At 38.4% G+C, this 18,169-nt stretch overlaps 1 protein-coding gene across 1 annotated transcript in view; it reads right to left on the bottom strand.

Annotated features, from left to right (window-relative positions):
* Positions 1–18,169, bottom strand: part of LOC112044608 (chromosome transmission fidelity protein 18 homolog) — a 54,635-nt gene that overhangs the window by 29,214 nt on the left and 7,252 nt on the right. Inside the window, exons 7-14 of the mRNA XM_024080491.2 lie at positions 17,103–17,271; positions 16,508–16,700; positions 15,643–15,794; positions 14,269–14,500; positions 13,110–13,265; positions 11,246–11,390; positions 9,945–10,036; positions 8,889–9,041 (exon numbers count right to left, since the gene is read on the bottom strand). Coding sequence (XP_023936259.2) covers positions 8,889–9,041; positions 9,945–10,036; positions 11,246–11,390; positions 13,110–13,265; positions 14,269–14,500; positions 15,643–15,794; positions 16,508–16,700; positions 17,103–17,271 — 1,292 coding nt within the window. The remainder of the gene's footprint in view (positions 1–8,888; positions 9,042–9,944; positions 10,037–11,245; positions 11,391–13,109; positions 13,266–14,268; positions 14,501–15,642; positions 15,795–16,507; positions 16,701–17,102; positions 17,272–18,169) is intronic.

Genomic DNA, 18,169 nt, shown 5'->3' with positions numbered 1-18,169 from the left:
GTTTGGAAAGGGATGTTGTCCCTACAAAAGGCCTATGTCCTGCAGTGGACGTCCATCGGCTGACATGATGAAAAAAGTAAAGCAATATTGTCTGCATCAAAAACCAAGTAGCTATATAAGATAGCAACTAGGTAGAAAAGTGCGAGCAAACCGCTAACTACAAATAGCGGATAAATTTATTAGCGGGGCGTGAACCGCTCTAAGCCGTAATGGCCGCTCTAAGTGCACTAATAGGGGGTAACACTGACCACTTACTCCGACTTGGGGAATTTTATTATTCCTAGCGTTTATTTGCAATGAAACTAACATTACTAGCTATACAATAAAACTATATGATACGTAAAACGAAAACCCTGTAATTCATATTTAGTTTATTATTTCATTTAATAATAATAATAATAATTTATTTATTTCAAGCTTCAATAGGCTCATAATTGTGTTAGTAAAAATAGAATGTGTTAATAACTTATAAACTATAGCAAACTTATTCTATTAAATATATCGTACTAGTAATATGTGTGTCACTGCCGCTCCAATCCATTTGACATGGAACAGCAGTGATTCACATATTTACAGTCCAACCTGCTCGCAATCATTGCAAGAATGCTGTTGGTGCCGCCCCGCACCCTGCGCACCAAGGATCCACAACGTTTGCGCATTGTGGCGTAAAAACAGTCGACACGCGCATCCGCGAACATCCCCGATGCGCTACAAAAGCGGGGCAACCCCATCAGCACCCTGAATGCGTTGTTGTATTGTACATGGAGAGCGTTATAAGATTTTTGAGAGTATTTGGCCCACAGACTGCACGTGTAGAAGCTAGTGCAGTATGCTCTGAACAAAGTAATTTTAACGGCATAGGAACACCGCGCCAACCTGCGGTTTAAGGGGTAGGGGAAAGAGTGATACTACTAAGTTTTATATATCATTAATAGTTAGAAGAACCAATGGACGTTAGGGTCCCAATGTGCTAAAATGGCGACTTCGCACTATCACCGTTGTATTGGGGTAATAGTGACCACTTACTCTGACTTAAGGAATCTTAATTGTTCCTGGCGTTTAATTGCAATGAAACTAACTTTACTATATACAATAAAAGTAGATAATACGTAAAACAAAAACTTCTAATTTATATTTAGCTTGTTTTTTCATAGAACAGAGAGATAGGAGTAATACTGTTGAGAATTTTAAATTATTTTAACTACCTCTAAGTGCACAGATAGGGGGTAACACTGACCACTTAGTGCAAGTTATGTTTTTTTTTTTTTATTATTTGCAATGAATATACTACCTACTAGGAAAAATATTGTGTTGCATTTTTTTTGGACGGCTTTATTAGCGGTGCTATCGTACCTATGGTAAGAGCATGACGAACTTTCAGCTTTACAAAACGTTAAAGACCTGTGTACCACAGGCCTAAATAATTATATCAAAAGTTTATTTGGCATTTCAAACTAAACTTAAGAACATAAAAAAGTGTTAAAGCGGATCACCCGGCGTCTGTGTTTCCTACCACCTACAATCTAAAACACCTTCAAGGCAAATAGGCACTTTCCAGACGAGTTAGCCAAACTATACTTAATTATTGCTTACCATCAGGTGTTGATTGTAGCGCAAGCCTATTAACTAAACTATATGAAAAAAAAACAAATGTTTAACTACAAATTACCAACTGATGACATTAAGTCGAGTACTAATAAAAACAAACTAAATGCTTACACAAAGCGAGGCAATGAAGTGCGTGTCGGCTACAGATAGAGGCTAAATTTATTGTATGGGCGTGAACATGTAATGGCCACGCTAAGTGCTCTAATACGGGGGTAACAATGACCACTTCATAGAGGGGCTTCTTTCAACTTTACTAAGTCATAGAGATTTAAAAAAAAAACAATAAATGCCAACCAAATATTAGATCGCTAATAGTCTAAGATCAAATGCTATTTTATTCATCAAAACTGAGGCGGACAAATATGTATAATTGACCGCATCTCACTTAGTCGCTTATCAAACAACGAAAGTTATTTAAACACATAATAATAATATTGTCTACAATGTCGAGTTGTGTAATTAGGAAGTATAACTATATAATGTAAGTAAACACAAAATTGTGTTTGCTGAGTGGAGTAGCTAAATTCGGATTTTTGTGGTGGTTTTGTAGGCACGTAACATATCCATAGTATAAAATATCGTTGATCATCCAGCCTAAGCCCGCCAATGATGATAAAATTGTTTATCTATTTGATACTTAATAAGAAGTATTAATATTTAATAAACGAGATGTTTTGTAAAACACATTGCAGTCTTTCATTCTGTTTACTATGTCTTTGACAGTATAAGAAGAAACCACCTAACGGCAACACCCAATCCCTTTACAGCTTTACAGTCTTTAGAAACGCGGACAAAAAGCGTTATCAACTAAAGCCGCCTCTATTCCCTTTCATTGCATTCCGAGTGTTTGACTGCAGGGAAGGCGCGCGACGTGCAAAGTTAGCAGTGGAAATGGAGATGGGTTAATTATTTCTTTTGTGCGGGTAGATTGCTGCGATTACCGCTCGCGACCTCTGACGGGCAAAGACTAAACTGTAGAGGTGACTCTAGGAATTAGGTAACTAACACAACTTTTAACGCCTTGACTATTTAATGCATCATTATGATATTTAACAGTATACCACTATAAATTAATATTAAAATGATATTTTAGAAGTGAAAATGGAGATGGATTATTATTTATTTTGTGCGGGTAGATTGTTGCGATTACCACTCACGACCTCTGACGGGCACAGAGTAGATGTGAATCTAGGAATTAGGTAACACTTGACTACGCAATTCATCATAATGACATTTTGCATAGTCATAGAGCATTATGTAACAGAGAGAGAGAGAGATTAAAAAAAAATATATATCACGTATTCCAAACAATGAAAGAAACACTTCGTGAGGAAACCTGCATATCTGAAAACTTTTCTAATGCTCTGCGTTTGTGAAGTCTGCCAATCCGCATTTGGCCAGCGTAGTGGACAATTAGCCGAAGTCCCTCTCATTCTGAGAGGAGACTCGTGCTCAACAGTAAGCCGAATATGGGTTATTAATGATGAAAAGTATTTTAAATGTGAAAAATTTGCTCTCCAATTACTCGTTACAAAATACTTATTTTAGGAGTAAGTAGGTACGATAATAGTCCAACGACCGAGGATCGATCCCAAAGGCCTCTTGGGTTTAATTACGACTCTTTTTCTTTACGCCCGGACCTAAGTGACGCTTGAATAAACCGAGTTGTTATGTCCGACAATGGTCTAAAAGTTACTTTCATTACGTTTGTTTACGTCTGGCTTCTTTAGCATAATTTGCTGAAATCTCTGAGCTTTTCAAAGAATAAAAATAATCCTACAGTAATCTATACCTACTGGAAACATTACCTACTCTATGGCACAACGCCTGAAAGAGCTTTCACGTTCGTACAATGCAATGCGGATTAAGCAAACACAGTTTTAATTAGAGACATTCCCAGACTTGCGAGCGCTGTCTCGCGGAATTAGAGAATCTCTCTTCTGCGTTACATAATGCGAGTCAATTATACCGACGCGACTACCCTTGTTGTATAGAGTTATACTAAGACCTTATAAGGTCACAGAGTCGATTTATTTTTACCCGACTGCAAGAAGGGTTATGTTTTTCGCGCGTATCCTGTATGTGTATGTATGCAAGTACGTATATGTAATATTCTTTATTACCTCATATCTTTCAAACCGCGAGAACAGATTTACATAATTAAAATATCGTTAGATTTGTCTTAATAAACCAAGATAGGTGAAGATAGAAAAGAAACCAACACGACGAGTGTGAAACGTTGTAGACTCGAGGTGAACAAAAATTTTAACGTCAGTCTAGTGGGGGTCGACCTCGCTATAATCGCTTCTCGGTTCGGGGTCAATATTCCAGCATCTTAAGACCCCATAGGCTCATCGAAATATACCCGCCCATTGCCCATTGTAACTCGTTCAGTTATGTCGGTAACTGCAAATACTAAGGACATATTAGCAAAAAGACGAAAGTCTTCGAACAGTGCGTGTTGCCAGTGATGACCTACGGATCCGAGGCTTGGTCGCTGACTATGGGCCTTATTAGAAGACTTAAAGTCACTCAGCGGGCGATGGAGCGAGCTATACTTGGAGTTGCTCTGCGTGATCGAATCAGGAATGAGCAGATCCGCAGACGAACCAAAGTCACTGACATAGCTCAGCGAGTCGCGAAACTGAAGTGGCAATGGGCAGGCCACATAGTTTGAAGAGCCGACGGACATTGGGGTCCTAAGGGCTGGAATGGCGACCCCGCACCGGTAAGCGCAGTGTTGGTCGACCCCCGAGACCGAGGATATCAAGCGGGTTGCAGGAAGCCGCTGGATTCTGGCGGCTCGAGACTGTTGTGCTAGGAGGTCCATGCAAGAGGCCCAGCAGTAGACGCATATAAGTATGACATTAGTTTCAGGTGAAGTAAGAGTATGACGCTAGTATCAATTAAGGCATCAGCAAGCCTATAATTATATCTAAGTCCATCTGCAATTACTCGGAGGATTAGCGGATGACAACCGCTAATAAACATAATAACCGCTAATGCAATATCATGGTAATTGTAAATGAATTCATAATGCGCCTCGCGTCATTGATTGCGGATTAGAAATGATATCACACAATGGTACGGGGTCATCTCGCACTGTAGTTGTTGGCGCGTATTTGTTAACTTACTTCAAAAAAGATCATAATTCGATCCGTATCACAGAATACTAGAACCACAGAACAGACAACGCTAAAAGCTAACGGTTTGAGCAATAGAAGTAGCCAGGAGGCGTGGCCCGCGTACACCCGGGTGTGCGGAACATCGCAAGCGTGTCCGCAGATGTACTTGCAGTCTTGTTTTGTTCTGTGACAAAAGGAATAAATAATATTCAACTCTAAAGTAAGAGTGACATATATCATTTTTCACTAAATATTAAACAGACCTTTAGACCACGCCCCTGGGTACGCTGGGTTCAATACAAAGAATTGACACTTTATAAATCTAGTTACCTCTTATATCTGTGACTAGACCCGATCGAACTTTCGGTTTCGGTTTCGTCCTAGTTTCGGGGAAAAATTGAACTTAGTTTCGGTTTCGGCTGGATCAAAATCGAAACTGAATTTGTATGCTGAGATTAGACATGCTCGCACAGGGCGTTGAGCTGCGAATAAATGTTATTTTGAATGAATTCTTTTGTTTTTAAGAAAGAGTATTTTTTGTTTTGCGTAGATTCTAAAAAGTGAGAGTAAAACATTAAAAATAAAAATAAAATAAAAAATATTTATTGATCACACAGTAACAAATTTCTAATACAATAAAAGAGTAGATCCCTGGCTCCCAAACTAGCTGTAACTGTATCTTGGGAGCCAGTGGATTCCCATTAGTGTTACTTTTTGATAATCTGTTACTTAATTAAGATAATCTGTAGTAGGCAAAACAAGAAAGGTGTATTCGTAAAACAAGATCAAACACAAATAAATAAATTTTTGTGTGGTTGTGTGTTTGTGTGTGTGTGTGTGTTTGTGTGGGTGCGTGTGTGTGTGCGTGGGTGCGTGTGTGTGTGTGTGTGGGTGTGTATGCGAGTGTGTGTTTAATTAAGTATGAACGCGCTTGCTAAGAAAAGTATCCACATGTGTTCGAGTTTAAAGAATATGTTGAACGATTAGATTTTCGACATAGTTGTAATCGCAATCAATTAACCAGTTAAATATGTACGTCTTAAAAGCATGATTACCTAATTTTCTGATACTGAGTTTATTTTTTTGTAATAAGTTATAAATACGTGGAGCAATATATAGGTATTGTTTACGAGCAAAACAGCTTGCAACTAATGGTCTAGGGCATGTATTTCTTCTAGAAGAAGTTATAGGGATTAAAGGAACCAATTCACGATGATACAAACGTAGGCTTTGACATACAAATGTTTTTCTAACACTCAGAACTTTAGCTTGTTTATATAGATCAGAAGTTGGATGGCGAAACGGCAAGGATAAACATACTTTAAGAACGGCACGTTGGGATCTCTCGATTTGTAACATATATGTTTTTGACATAGCACCCCAAACAAGAATACAGTAATTCAGTAAACAATGACATAGTGCTTTATAAGTTAATAGAATGGTGTTTTTGTCTGCAACATCTCTTAAGCTTTTAAATACATAAATTAATCGACGAACACGTTTAGATAGCACACCTGCATGGACATCCCATTTCAAGTTGCTATCTATATTGACACCAAGATATTTAATATTTTCTACTCTGCACAATAGCTTGCAACAACAAGAACTGCCCAGCGTATTATTTGATGATCTGTTGCATGGGTATCCATGGATAGTTATATTAAAGTTAGTACTGGGAGACGTGACTTGCGTTTTACTGAAACAAATGAATTTCGTTTTATCAACATTTAATGTTAACAAGCTATCTTCAAGCCATTTAGTTAATATCGAGAGATTCACCTCTGCAGTTCGCTTAATTTCATCCCAGGACTTACCACTAACCAGTAGCACGGTATCATCAGCAAACATGAATATTTCTGACCCTGGAAATTTCATGTCACTGAGTTCATTCACATATATCAAAAATAAAATCGGACCAAGAGTGCTACCCTGTGGAACACCATATTTACAACAACTAGTAGAACTGGAAAATTCATCAACCCTTACATATTGCTGCCGATCAGTTAGGTAGTCTTGAAACCAGTCAAAAGCAACACCTCGAATTCCGACGTTTTGTAGACGAGCCAGCAGAATAGGAATAGAAACGGTATCGAAAGCCTTTTGCAGGTCAATAAATACCCCCATGCATTTCTTACTACTATCCAAATCTGCCAAAATTTTAGTGGTAAGTTTAAGCACAGCATCCTCGGTAGACTTGCCGTTTCTAAATCCAAATTGATTGCACGAAATTAATTTATTAGATTCCAGATAATTATTAAGTCGCTTACTTACGATCTTTTCTACAACTTTAGACAAGACCGGCAGCAAAGAAATAGGTCTGAAGTTTGTTGGTAGAGATTTATCACCTGATTTATGTACTGGTGTAATTATTGCCTTTTTAAATCGTACGGGGAAAGAACCTGTTTCGAAACTTAAGTTGCATAAACAGGAGATAGGATAGGCAACAGCATCTCGGAAGTACTTTAATATATTGGTCTGAATATTATCCCATCCAGCAGCACTACCTGGTTTCAGTGAGGAAATAACTACCGACACTTCATGGGGATCCGTGGGAAGCAAGACCATCGAGTGCAAAGGTGCTGTGTCCTTTATAGCTTTCATTGATAAGCTACAGTTTGATTCTTTAATTAGTGACAATGTTTTATCTGCTAAGTTTTGGCCTACTGATGTGAAGAAATCATTGACAATGTTAAGCGATTTTACAGGTGTAACGTCAATTGTTAATAATTCTTTAGGTAAAGTCCTTTTACTATCTAAATTGCAGACGTCTTTAATAACCTTCCATGTTTTTTTCGGATTACCCCGGCTATTATCAAGTTCACTTTTATAATATTGTTTTTTGAGCGATTTGATAATATTGTGACATATATTCCTGTATTGCTTATATTTACACTGTATCTCAACATTACTAGGCGACTTTCTAGCTTTTTTATGAAGTTTATCACGTTTTTTTTATACATTTGACTACTCCATAAGTGAGCCAAGGTTTAAGGGGTTGATTCCTGCGTGATATGGTTTTTAGTTTAGTATTGTTGTCAATTATCAACTGCAATTTGCTTACTAGCATGTCCGCCATTATGTTGACGTCTCGTTGAGAACAGACGTCAGACCAAGAGGTATTACTTAGGTCCTTACGAATACCATCATAATCATATATAGTTCGTATTTTAGGTTTAGTTGACTTATTAAGAGTAACGTTGGATTTGTCTGGACTCTGGATAGACAGAAGAATGGAGCTATGGTCAGTCAATTCAGGGAAAACTAAACTTTGCCAGGTATAGTTTGTTTTAATCATAAAATGGTCGATACAGCTCTTGACCCGTGTAGGTTTATCTACAGCAATCTGTAACCCGTGTAGGGCTAGTAAGTTTAGGTAATCAGAAGTTTGCTTTTCTGATACTTTTAAAATGTCAATATTGATATCGCCTGTAAGTATAATATTTTTGGTCGTAATACTTGTCAATATAACATCCAAGGAGTTAAGGTACCTACTAGGGTTAGCAAAGCACGGTGGGCGATAAGAACATACCAATGAGTATTGATTATTCAATGTGACAACAAGACAATTACCATCCATTATAGTAGGCTCATAACAAATTGAGTTGAAGATTACGCTAGTGTATACTACTAAACCATCATTTTGATTAAGATGGTTCTTAGAGTAAAATAAGTTATATTTACTGAGGTTCGGAGGTACCAAACAATCATTCATCCAACACTCGGTAAGGACAATGACGTCTATAGTTATATCAATCGCAGCAATAAATGCAAGAAGGTTGTCAAAATTTCGTCTAATACTACGTATATTCACTGTGAGAATATAAAAAGAGTTGCAGTCGTTTATTTTGTATTTATTTAATAGTTGATTACATTGTTGAGTCTCACTAACTACCGTACAGTTCGTGCGCGTACTGTTGTCGACTTCATTATGAAGTTTTATTTGTTCTAAATTGAATTTTGTTTGTTAGACAGGTAGATCTTAAGATAATATACATACATTATTTGTAAAGAGGAAAGGACAATGTGTCTTTTTCCTCTTCACGAGATACGTCGTTGACGCATGTTGAGCCTACACCTGAAGGCGCCACAATAGTTATTTATGTCATGTATGGGCTCTTAAAGAGAGTACTGCTATAAGATGGCCTACAGACTTACTTGTGGGACGCTTTTCTGTAACACCTTTGGCTGTAACCGTTGCAAGTGATTAGGGATCCGCATCTCCTTCTCTTCCACGGCGGGCGAATTACTGGTCGGCTTTGACTTCGGAGCCTGACTTGAACTCTTACTTCGACTGCTCATGCGACTCATCTAAACAAATAAAGAATAAAAATAAAACAGTTCTGCAGTCCAGATACCCCTGGGTGTACCTTAAGAGGTAGCCTTACGTTCTTGGCAACCGCGACCTGCGACCGAGCGACCCACTGCTTAGTATGAATTTGTATGGAGCACTAAACAAAGGTCGTGCGACCCTGTCGCGTTCGCAGGTCGCGGTCGCGCGTTGCGGTCGCCTAGAACGGAAGTCTACCTTTAAGGTAGCATTTCGATCTTGGCGACTGCGACCCACTGCTTAAAATGGCGCACTAAACAAAAGAAGTCGCGGTCGCCGAAAACGTAAGGCTACCTTTACACTCTCTGTTATCCTGGCACTTTTACTCTTTTGCGTTACGTAACTACTAGTTCACTCAATTCCCGGTAAGGAGCAAACAGCACTTACACAATCAGAAGAATAAAGAACAAAGTGTTTTAAGTTGTAGTTATTTATAGATTGAGTAGCTGTGACAACTTTTCAGTTGTGTGCATTTTAAGAAATTAAATATCACGTGTCTCAATCGGTGAAGGAAAACATCGTGAGGAAACCTGCATGGAGGAAAACACACAACCAGAGAATTACCTTAATTCTCTGCGTGTGTGAAGTCTGCCAATCCGCATTGGGCCAGCGTGGTGGACTATTGGCCTAACCCCTCTCATTCTGAGAGGAGACTCGAGCTCAGTAGTGAGCCGAATATGGGTTGATGACGAGCTGTGACAGCCATACTTGGTCACACACCATAGTTGTCATCCGTAACGTTTTTATGCCGTAAAAATGCAGGGTTCTCCGGAGTCTTGTCTTGAAAAATTGTTTAACGATAGTAAAAGCCGCATCAAAATCCATTCTTTTAGCCGACAGACAGACAAACCTAAAAACTATTTATAATATTGATATATTGGTACCATTTCATCGTTCCTCCTGATAACTTCAAGTTGCTGCTCCCTCGCGATGGCCTGGCGCACGGCGGGTGGGGGACGCGCGCGCTCTTCGTTACCTAGTGTTGAAAAGAACGTCACAGAATATTTGTAAGACCAATACTAATATTTACAAAAGAAAAGGTAATTCAAAACCTCGTCTTACTAGATACAGTCATAAGTTATATCCGCATAATGTCTGGAAAGACTATAAAAATCTTTCATCATGAAAAAATCCTTTCAATCTCTTCTGTCTTGACTTTTTATTCTTACACAGCATTAACATTTCTTTTCTAATGTGACTTTCATCCCTCCACATTACACGCCCATAACATTAACTCGTAGATTTTTCTGACATAGGCGTTTTTGACTTCTCCATTTTAATTCTCATCACACTTTTGGACTTCCCCATACTCCGTTTCTTACCTTTTCTCTTCTTGTCACACCAAACACTGGCACCACTTTTACACTTCCTTATCTGGAGTTTCTTACTATATCTCTTCTTGTCACACCAGATACTGGCACCACTTTTAAACTTCCCCATACTCAGTTTCTTACCTTTCCTCTTCTTGTCACACCAGACAATGGCATCACTGGACTTCCCCATCTTAAGTTTTTACCCTATCTATTCTTGTCACACCAGACACTGGTACCATTTTTGGACTTCCCCATCTTAAGTTTTTACCCTATCTATTATTGTCACAGCAGACACTGGCACCATTTTTGGACTTCCCCATCTTAAGTATTTTATCTTATCCATTTATGTTACAGCAGACACCCAGCATATTAATCGCTCAAAATACTTAAGGGTTATTGCCTTGCAAGCTTGTACACACCAAGCCCTAATACGAAAACGTAAAGTCCTTACGGCAAAACCCTTTCTACAACACAAAATATTGAACCACACAACAGGTCAGGTCTCGTAATTGTAAATGCAATTGCCTGTTAAATAAGTCAAATGCAGCACCTTGCATTGGCTGAAATACAGCACCCCCTTCGCTCCCTTACCTCTTTTAACTATTGGTTATGATGGACCAGGCACAGACCGCAGCGGGCAAGCGGATCTAAACGTCATGTGTCGTCCAGCCCCAGAAAGGGGAGAGTGAGATCAAGGGACAAGGAGCGAAAAGAGAATATAGGGATACTTATAGGGAGTCAAGAAGACGTCCCGGGAACACGCAAAGAGCAAGTACCGGGTTCGCCCTCCCTCGATTCGGCCCAAATTACTGAGAGGTTGCCAAGGCCATGGGTTGTCCCTATTGGTTATAAAGGAAAGGTGAAAATCTTACCGAAAAACGCAATTTTGTACACATCAGGCTCCAGCACGAACGCGTACAGCCCCTCCGGCGTGCGCTGCTGCACGTACTGCAGCCCGTAGTCACACATCGCGCCCGCGCACGCACCCAGCGACTTGCGCTCGCTCTCGCTGCACAACTGCCGCCATGTTGTTCCGTCATCAACCCATATTCGGCTCACTGCTGAGCTCGAGTCTCCTCTCAGAATGAGAGGGGTTAGGCCAATAATCCACCACGCTGGCCCAATGCGGATTGGCAGACTTCACATACGCAGAGAATTAAGACAATTCTCTGGTATGCAGGTTTCCTCAGGATGTTTTCCTTCACCGTTTGAGACACGTAATATTTAATTTCTTTAAATGCACACAACTGAAAAGTTGGAGGTGCATGCCCCGGACCGGATTCGAACCCACACCCTCCGGAATCGGAGGCAGAGGTAATATCCACTGGGCTATCACGGCCATGTTGCTACAAGTTATTTTTTTTTATTTATTTATTGCTAGCGGACACCCGCGACTTCGTCCGCGTGTAATTTAGTTTTTAACAAATCCCTCGGGAACCATGAATTTTTCCGGGACAAAAAGTAGTCTATGTGTTAATCCAGGCTATAATATATCTTAATACCAAATTTCAGCTAATTCGGTTCAGTATTTGAGGCGTGAAAGAGTAACAAACATTCATATCATCAAAATCATGAGTTTTGCAAATCTCGGGAAACCATGGATTTTTCGGAATAAAAAATAGCCCCTATGTAAATCCAGAGTAAAATCTATTTTTATTCCAAATTTCAGCTAAATCGCTTCAGTAGTAGCGGCGTTATAGAGTAACAAACATCCAAACATACATCAAAACATCCATACAAACTTTCGCGTTTATAATATTAGTAGGAAGTAGGATTTACAAGTTGGCCCTTGACTACAATCTCACCTAACTTGTGTATCCTACTTGGAGTAGGATGAAATCCACACTCCTTTTCGGTTTCTACACGACATCGTACCGGAACGCTAAATCGCTTGGCGGTGCGTCTTCGTCGGTAGGGTGGTTTCTAGCCACGGCCAAAGCCTCCCACCAGCCGAAGTTAGTCGATTACAGGTGGTATTAACATTCATAATTGATGTTATTGTAGAGGAGAGGTGTCAGTGTTGGTATAAATAAGAGGATATTTGATGACTTGAGCTCAGTTGTTTGTTAGGCAGCGTAGACACCGTCATTCTACCACTAGCGTTAGTGATTTTGTGCAATTTTTTTAGTGTGGGCATGGGGAACATGACGGGCAGAGAAGGTGAGTGTTGATGATTCTAAATGAATCCCTAAACCTACTCCCTAGGTCAGGCCCTGGTACCAGCTCGAGGTGTTTGCTCTGCCACAAAATAATGGTACAATCACTGTCGTTGCTACCCGTCACGTCGGAAGGTATAGAAAGAAAGAATGAAAGAAAATAAATTTATTCATATCGAAAAGTTACAGACAGTCAGTACCCTATCCTTATGAAAGCATGTCCGTCTGTAACCTTTAAAAAGAAAGGGTGTACAGCTCAGCATACACCGTGCACTACATACAAGTATAATACGAATACCTTCAAATAAACTAAATTAAAATAAGCAGCAAATATTTGTTACAATTTAAAAATAAATAATTACTAATTAAACTACAGATATAATGTGATACTAGTATCACATTTTTCTCAATTTGATGAGTGTGAAAAACGAAAAATCCACTAGGGGCAGCTTCTTGTATCATCATTGTATTAGCACGAACGCGTACCCTCATGCGTGGTGTATCTGATGATACATATCGTGATATAATGAAACCGTTTAATAATAATCTACTTACTATTCTTATTTAAAATATAACATACCTGCACATTGGCGGATCTTAAAACTGGTGACAGTAAGTAAGGCAGCAAAGGCAATATGTCCAGTCGAAGGGCAGAGCGAGTGGTAGCCACACTCGCTGCACTCCCCCGCCACACTGACCATACTGTGCTGTCCAGTTCCGTCTTCCTCCGATACATCTGCAACAATATTATAGAACCTTTTTGTGACTTGTCCAAAGCGTTTGACTGAGTGCATAATGAAACATTGATCAGGAAACTACACCACTACAGAATTACAGATAAGTTCTTAAACATGCTGAGTTCCTATTTAATGAATAGAATTCAGAAAGTAGACTTAAATGGAAAGCAGTATATCGGATCTGTTATAAAAATAGGTATCCCTCAAGGTTCTATCTAGGACCATTTCTTTTTCTCATTTATATTAATGACCTTTCTTATGTTGATTAGGATAATTATGAGATAGTTTGATTGCAGATGGCAACATCACTTATGTTTAAAATCAACAAAAGAGATAACAATTAATCACGACGATTTATACAACTCTCTCAATAAAGTGGTACATTGGTTTGTACAAAAAAACAAAGTGGCATAAAATTTCCATTACAGTATACAATAATAAACGTACCTCCTGCTTTGCCTCAATTTGTTGAGTTGATGTGCAATATTATCGTCATTACCTAGAAGAGCTCCAGATTTTTTTATTTTGATAAATAAGATTTATTATTATTTAAAAAAAACGTACCCCTTGTATAAGGAACCTCAATTTGACTCAATTTGTAAAACTTTTCTCGATAGTTTATTTTTTTGAAAAATACATGTTTTGCTCACATTATGCTTTCAATCTCAGGAAAAGCAAACTTATTTTATTAAATTTTCGTTTTTTATAGAAAATTAGGTATATATCTTGAACATGGTCATTTTGTTTTTCGTTATGGTGTTTAATTTACTTGCAATTAGGTAAAAATGGTTTTGGCGCTCACGTCATAAAATTTGCGTCGCGCGTCAATCGCTCCGTGCTTTTCACTCACGTGAAAGTCATAATTCGGCGTCTCGTTCGCGCTTCGAATTTTATCCATATCGTACCGACACGCTGCGCGCTCTTAAATTCGTTCTTATCGTCATTACATTAGATTAGGGCTCCAGAATTATTTTTTTAGAAAAAATATAAAAAAAAACGTACCTCTTGCGCCTGCATAGGGAACCTCAATTTGACAGGTTGTCTCGTGGCCAGTAAGCGATGACATCGAGCTATACATATCGGCAGCATGGAGTACAGCGAGTAGTTCTGCTGGCGCAGCGTCCAGCTGTTGATCGTGTCGTACAGTCGCAGCCACGACATTGTCTCGCTGGCTATAAGCAGGCGCGAGTCGCTGCGCACTGTCAGGTAGTTCTCGAATATGCCATCCACTAATCTATAATTTTTTTTTTTTATTTATTATTTATTATTTGGACCACTAACAAAATTATATGTATACAGAATTAAAAAACTTAATAACTAGGGTATAGAAACACATATAACTTTACTTAAAGGTAGTCACATCATGCATAAAGTGTAGGTCGTACTAACAATTAAAAATTAAGTGTTAAAAAAAGTTAAAAAATTAATTAACATAAATTTACACAAATTAAAAACAGAGAAAGAGAAAAAAAAACAACAATATACACTAGGAATTAGTTAAAAAATAAAATCATAACATGAATAGTTAAAAAAAAACACGCTTGATACCCATATCATGGGGGTGCATTTCAAATAGCCTGTCCACCATCTTGGACGTCCGCCATGTTGAATTTAAGTCACGTGACTATTTTTTTCGTATTCCTGACAGCAACCTTTTCATTTGATACCCATATCATAGGCGTGTCAAACAGCCAGTCCGCCATCTCGGGGAGGCCGCTATATTGGATTTCTAATGACGTTCCTTAGCTAGTCATGTATTGTCATCAGAACCCAGAGCGTATGCAAAATTTCATCCTAATCCCAGACCGGGAAGTGGGTCAAATTAAGATTCCAAGATTTTCTTCCATACATAGTTACAAGTGAAGTTGTGAAAGTCAAGTCAAGTTCAAAAATTAAAGCCATACTCAATGTGTACTGTTTACCAAAAAACAAATTAGAAATGAAAGCAGAAAGCGCATGTCATTTTCATTTTAAATTATGTAATATGTTCTAAGCTTATTAATATAATTTATTTTCATTTGTTTTAGAAACAACTTCATTACATTAGGTGTGAAACCCTCATATATATTTTTTTTTTATAATATGACTAATATTCTCATTTTTTTTGTTTGTTAGTAAACAGTGCACAACGTGTATGACTTTAGTTTATTAATTCTAATAATAAATTATATTACAATAGTAATACCTGACGTTTCGAAGGTTCTTAAAGTAAGCCTAATTGAAATAAATGAATATTATTATTGACTCTTTTTAATAACTTTTTTCAACCAATATTTACGCGCGTCAAGATCGGTTCAAATGATTTATGAAATCGAAGTTTGGTTTTGGTTAAATAGTGAAAAAGTTCGATTTTAGAAAAACGATGATAAATATTACCTGTCATATTCACCGGCCGCTTGGATCGTTTTCAAGATGGCGTTCGGGTCGGCGTCGTTAACAGTGAATATCGCCTGTAACGCCTGCATCATACTTTTCGCGTTGTCTTTGATGCCGATAGATGTGTTCTCCATAATATCGTTTATGTCCATCTGTCAATTACATATTTTTACATATATATATTTGATACATATGGTAAACAAACAATAAAAATATGGCGGAATTTATACAAAAGGCGACAATATGTTTACAAAATGGAAGTGTGTCCCCAAGTGGAAGGTAGCCTTAGTATAGTCTCACCTGCGCTTTAGTCTAGGCTTCGAAGAAGCTGAGCACGTGTACAGATCTAACGTCGCTTAATCCATTCCACCTGCGTTTATGATTGCAATGCTTGCAAACAAGTGGAACGGAACAAACTGCGGTCGTGAGCGTGGTCATTAAGATGCATAAGTGGAACAAACCTAAGTAAATTCTTTTCATCATCATATCAGCTGATGGTAGTCAAACATCACAATCCTGAGCCGCCTGCATCCAACGAATCCCTGCGGTGGGTCGACCAACACTGCGCTTTCTAGTGCGGGGTCGCACCTTGGTACCCCAACGTCCATCGGTTCTTCGAACTATGCGCCCCGCCCATTGCCACTTCAGCTTCGCAACACGTTGAGCTATGTCAGGTAAATTCTCACTTTACGCTTTAGCTTTGGTCTTGAAGAAGGTGAGCACGTGTAACCCAGCTTTGATGTCGCTTAATCCATTCCACTTCCAGTTTATGATCGCATCGCTCGCAACAAGTAGAACAGGAAAATATGTCGTGAGTGTGATCGTTAGGATCCCCAAGTGGAACGTAGCCTTAGTATACTCTCACCTGCGCTTTAGCCTTGGCCTTAAAGAAGCTAAGCACGTGTAACCCAGCTCTGATGTCGCCCAGCGCGCGCGCTGCTACCGCCATCAGTACACGCGGCGGTATGCGCAGCTTCTCACACTTGGCGACAAGTGACAACCGCGCCTGCAGACGGACAGTGGATATCGACCCCACTGTCACTATCAGAGACACTGGCCTGGAAGATGCAATGTTTAATGGTTATTTGTTATGCTAAACAACAAAGTTATTAAATAAAATGACGAACAAGCGAAGGATTCTAAGATTGTATCACGAGCGAAGCGAGAACGACTTTTGCTTGGTGATATGGAAGAGCAATGGTAATTTTCAGAATCAGAAGTGGTTAACATACAATAAGAAAACCAATGTCAAACAAAGGTTATGATTGACAACATTTGTCAGGACAACTTAGTTAACAAATCAAACTGTAACCAAAATAATACCGTAGAATGTAGAAAATTAATGCAGAGAATGATCTTGAGTGAAGTCACGCACTTGTGAACATTGTGTGTAGGGTTAAAGACAGACATACATTCGTAGATGAGGACTTTGTTTTATAATATGTATAAATGATTATTACCTCAATGGTCTCAAAGAGGTGGCATACAAGTCGTTGCATATGGCTATGACAGGTCTCTTCAATGGTTGGGACTTGCCTTTCTTCTTGCCATCTTCCTTCTTGCCCGCTGTTGCGGTGCACCATTTGACTAACAACTCCACTGTCTGTATCGGAGCACCATCTATTTCATCTATAAAAAAAAAAAATTAATAATCTATACTAATATTATAAAGCTGAAGAGTTTATTTGTTTGATTGAACGCGCTAATCTCAGGAACTACTGGTCCGATTTGAAAAATTCTTTCAGTGTTAGATAGCCCATTTATCGAGGAAGGCTATAGGCTATATTATTTCCATATTCCTATGGGAACGGAAACTACGCGAGTGAAACCACGCGGCGTCAGCTAGTATTTAATAATACTTTTAAAAAAAATTACAAATATTGTGTGCACAATGTATGACTCATGAAAGTACGAAATTTCTTATCATTTTTCGATAAAATGTAGGACCCTCGTAACTTTAATTTCAAGTTTTCGACTTTACTTACCACCATTAAATCATGACATACCTTGATGTTTCAAAAGTACTTTACGTACTTAAGAATTTGAATTTATGATAACAATTAATAAAAATATTAAAAAATAACTCGCCTTTCTACATCAAGGGATTGCAATGCTGATAGCAAGTGAGTGTTACAATATAAAATCAAGATCATTTATTCCTAATAATCAACAGTTGATCACAGAATAAAGAATGATACAGAATGAGTCTTTACAAGCAGCGTGGTGAAGCCGGTAAAACCCATATAAAAAACAAACGTCACGCGTCTCCTTGACATCCGCATATACAAACTTTTTTCATAATTTGTATTTCAAAATTTAACACTAAAACTATTAAACTAAATTACGTAAGTTAGTATAATTATCAATAATTACCAATTACAAATAAAAAAATACTCCTCCTTATTTCTTTAGTTTTTGTCAATAGTTTTTAAGATATTTAAAAACATAAGATGCTATTTATTTTTCTTGAATAATATTTAAAGTTACTGATGCGACGCTTCGTGTCGTACTGACTTGAGAATGTATT

The sequence above is a fragment of the Bicyclus anynana genome, chromosome 19 (assembly GCF_947172395.1).
Source record: "Bicyclus anynana chromosome 19, ilBicAnyn1.1, whole genome shotgun sequence".
Lineage (NCBI taxonomy): Eukaryota > Metazoa > Arthropoda > Insecta > Lepidoptera > Nymphalidae > Bicyclus > Bicyclus anynana.
Note: the sequence above shows the minus strand (reverse complement) of the source record. Positions and strands in the feature narration are given on the sequence as shown.